The sequence below is a fragment of the Nicotiana sylvestris genome, chromosome 5 (genome assembly GCF_000393655.2).
Source record: "Nicotiana sylvestris chromosome 5, ASM39365v2, whole genome shotgun sequence".
In the NCBI taxonomy this organism is placed as follows: domain Eukaryota; kingdom Viridiplantae; phylum Streptophyta; class Magnoliopsida; order Solanales; family Solanaceae; genus Nicotiana; species Nicotiana sylvestris.
Window position 1 is genome coordinate 163,100,069 of NC_091061.1, and position 3,845 is coordinate 163,103,913.

General features: G+C 36.9%; 1 protein-coding gene across 1 annotated transcript; it reads left to right on the forward strand.

The window, feature by feature from the left end:
• The first annotated feature begins 723 nt into the window (after nucleotides 1–723).
• On the forward strand, nucleotides 724–3,539 carry LOC104240043 (OVARIAN TUMOR DOMAIN-containing deubiquitinating enzyme 3-like). The gene is made up of 5 exons (XM_009794827.2): nucleotides 724–1,541; nucleotides 1,983–2,104; nucleotides 2,190–2,230; nucleotides 2,320–2,418; nucleotides 2,932–3,539. Exons 1-5 carry the CDS (start codon nucleotides 998–1,000, stop codon nucleotides 3,110–3,112), a joined length of 987 nt encoding a protein of 328 aa, XP_009793129.1. The 5' UTR covers nucleotides 724–997; the 3' UTR covers nucleotides 3,113–3,539.
• Nucleotides 3,540–3,845: the final 306 nt, after the last annotated feature.

Genomic DNA, 3,845 nt, shown 5'->3' on the forward strand with positions numbered 1-3,845 from the left:
TATTTTTCAAGTACAATTTTTTTAATATATAAGAGAAGTAGAATTTTAACTTCATATCTAATCAAACACTATAAAAAAAAAAGACGGAGGAAATACTAATGTTTTTTTTTATTTCATCAAGGATGTTTAATAAACTACGAGAAGATCATCTCAAGTGATGGAGGGATGAATAAAATCCCGTAATTCTTAATATGTCTCGAGGAAAAAATTATGGTACAAAGTAATTTCTCCTTGAACCGTACAAATTCAAATTAATTAGAACTCCAAAATGGATACAGAGCACATAAAATAAAACAAAAAGCTACAAGAAGAAAAAAGACAATCTGATTGAGTTGTTCATATGATTCCAAAAGTATTCATATAAATATGCCACCTAACCTTAAAGGCAACCATAAATATTTAAGAAAAAAGCAAGGCTCAGTGTGATTTTAAAAAAAGAAGAAGATTTAAATGAATAAATATCCCTACAACAAACCAATAGTGATCATTTAGGTGTTAATTTGATATAATTGAAAGTTGCATGGAAATCCCTGTAACTCAACAACCCAAAGCATTTTCCACACCAGCGAATATTCGTGATACAGAGCCAACTAATTTACATTATGACTAATTTACCCTTCAGTTATTCTGAATCAACTGTTAGATCTTTGAGGTTAATTTCGTCAATTAATCATTGTACTTTGGGAATAGCGGTCAGAGAAGTGGAACCGCATGCCCAAGGACGATCTCAAATCACAAGAGACTATTGGGTCCCACTCAAATTTCTCTCTCTAAAAAACCCACTCATTTTTTATCATTTTGTTTCTCACACACTAAAAAAGTTTGGTTTAATTATCGCCGTCACCGGTCGAAGAATGCATTTTCTTCATCTATAACAGCAGCTCTCTCTTCTCAATTCTCACCAACAACAATGGATGCCCAATTTGGTTTATAATTTTCGTTATATTGCTTTAAGTTAATCAAAATCTGAAAAGTTACAGAGCTTTTCAATCCGGTGATGCTCGGAGTACTTTGTGCACGTCCTAAACCTTGGCTCTTTGCATCACTCTCACTATCTCACGCCCACGGCTCAGCGCCGGCGGCTTATAACCGACTAATTGGAACTCCGACAAAATCAGTATTAGTTGGAGGTTCGGATCAGTTACAGAGGCGACATCATTCTAGCCATTGCCGACTTGGAGCTTCTGTAAATCGAGGTGGCGCAGCTTCAATATGGCATGCGATTCTTCCCGCCGGGAGGAGGAATAAGGATGTAAAGCGGCGGAATACGGTGTTTCACCACCACCATTATGAACTGGCAAAGAAAGGGGAAGGGTCGTGGAATGTGGCGTGGGATACTAGGCCAGCGCGTTGGCTCCATAATCCTGACTCAGCTTGGCTCCTTTTTGGTGTCTGCTCTTGCTTAGCAGCGCCATCTCTTGATTTACCTGATTCTAATTCTGATGTAGTTGCTCCGATTGAGAACATGTCCCAAGGCTTTAGTAGCAATACTGTTAATTCAGATGAGGCTGATCGAAACTCTGCCAACTATACAGTCACTGGTACTATAATCTGTTCAACACATATTCGCCATATTATTATTGTTTTACTATTATTCAAGGATTTCAAATTAGGTGAATTTATTTTGTATCAATTATTCTATGTGGAAAAAAGAAAAGAAAAAGAAGGAGGTCACAGGTTTAGAGCCATAGAAACAACCTCTTGTACTAGAAATGTAGGGTAAGAATGCATACAATAGACACTTGTGGTCCAGCCTTTCCCCGGACCCCGCACCCCGCACCCCGCACCCCGCGCATAGCGGGAGCTTAGTGCACTTGGCTGCCTTTTATTCTATGTGAAAAAATGGAATAAAATGATGCGGGTGACTGCAACTTAGAGGAGTGCATTATTTGGATTTAATTGAAAAAATTTGGTTGAGTTTTCCAGTGTCTAAATTTCCAAGTTGATTGGAAAATTGACAAATTGAAAGGTGAATGTAACAGGGGTTCCAGCAGATGGGAGATGTCTATTTAGAGCGATAGCACACATGGCTTGTTTGAGAAATGGTGAAGGAGCTCCTGATGAGAATCGTCAGAGAGAACTTGCTGATGAATTAAGAGCTCAGGTATCTTCAATTTCTCTCTTTTGCTTTGTCTTTTAAAAATATAGACATTGGAAATAAATTAGAATACTGTTTTTGGATTGTACAGGTTGTTGATGAGCTGTTAAAGAGGCGAAAGGAAGCTGAATGGTATCTGCTTTTTACTTATTTCATATTTGTTTCCTCTGGATATGGAGTTCCAATTGTTTATGCTTATGTTTTATTTTTATGCTACGTAGGTTTATTGAAGGGGATTTTGACGCATATGTAGAAAGAATTGAAAAGCCATACGTGTGGGGAGGAGAACCAGAGCTACTAATGGCTTCTCATGTTCTCAAGTGAGTGCTGCTTCTGTCTTATGATTGATCATTTTGTCAATGTTTATTTATATATCCAACTATTTTGAGATGTTGATGTTGTATATTCACAATGGAAGGCAGTAATGCTACAATTAGAAAAGTATGAAGAAAGGAAAATAAGCTTTTGCCGGGAGGAAAAAAGAGTGAAAGCACATTATATTGTGATTCTATGCATGTAGTTGTATATGATAGCACGACATGGCTTGTTTATGCACTTAACACGATCATTTCTGTTGTGGGATAAGGGAAGAAGACTCTTTTATGGTGTTTAAGAATTGTTAGTTATGTCCATTTTTTGTCCACTTTAGCCTTGTTACTTTCAAGTTAAATCAAGTAGGAGGCTTGCTTTATTAAGTACTACGCAATTTCTTAAGGAACTATTTTGTTTGCTTACTATGTGAATTTGACTATGCATGACGCTGGTTAAGGCTTTGATTCTAGAATCTGTTGTCTAATTTTGTTAATATATTTCCTGATTTAATTTTTTTGCAGGTCCCCAATTTCTGTCTATATGGTAGATAGAAGCTCAGGCAGTTTAATAAATATATCAAATTATGGCGAAGAATATAGGAAGGAGGGCGAGAATCCTATTAATGTCCTGTTTCATGGTTATGGTCACTATGACATATTGGAGACAATTTCAGAAAAGGGTCATCAGAAATTAGAAGAATAAAAGCAGGGTATGATGCCCTTAGACATAATCTTGATTAAATTTCATAAAGGTAGTTCGCAACGAATATCAACTTAAATTGATAAGAAGTTCAGCTAGCCTGTTAACACACATCTTCTTTCAGGTCCAGTCAATTTGTTGACATGACTTTCTTTAAAGCAGTAAGCTTGTTTAAATTTTGTAGATTCTCTTGTTCACTATCCAGGATATCAGTCGAAGCGATTAGCGTCAGTGCTTATTAATAGATATTTGTTTCACCAAAGTCCTTGGTATTTCCTTACTACCAGATAATTCTGGATGTACTTTCAGTTTTGCTCAGATGTCTGAATGGCTCCAGTCCGAAATATTGATTTATTAATAATGTGCAGCAATGGAAATGTAACACTGAATTCTCTCAATGTTCTGGATTACACTGGGTTTGTTGTTGTAATTCTCTCAATGTTGTTACTGAATCAGTGTTTGTCAAGTTATCACTATGATGGATATGTATGTGCACATAGAGTCTGGATCTGCTTAGTTTTGAGGCCTTGCTCAAAATGGAGGTGTTGGCTAGTTAAGCTTCTCTCGAGCAAACTTCCCCCAAAAATGTTCTTTTTTTCATCTGGCTCTTTCTTGGATGGAGCGACATAGACAATGAGAACTCATATCGCCGACCCAATTTGCTTGGGATTGAGGTGTCGTAGTAGTAGTTGTTTTTAGTATGTGGCCTTTGTGAGCTCCCTATATGCTCTAAAAA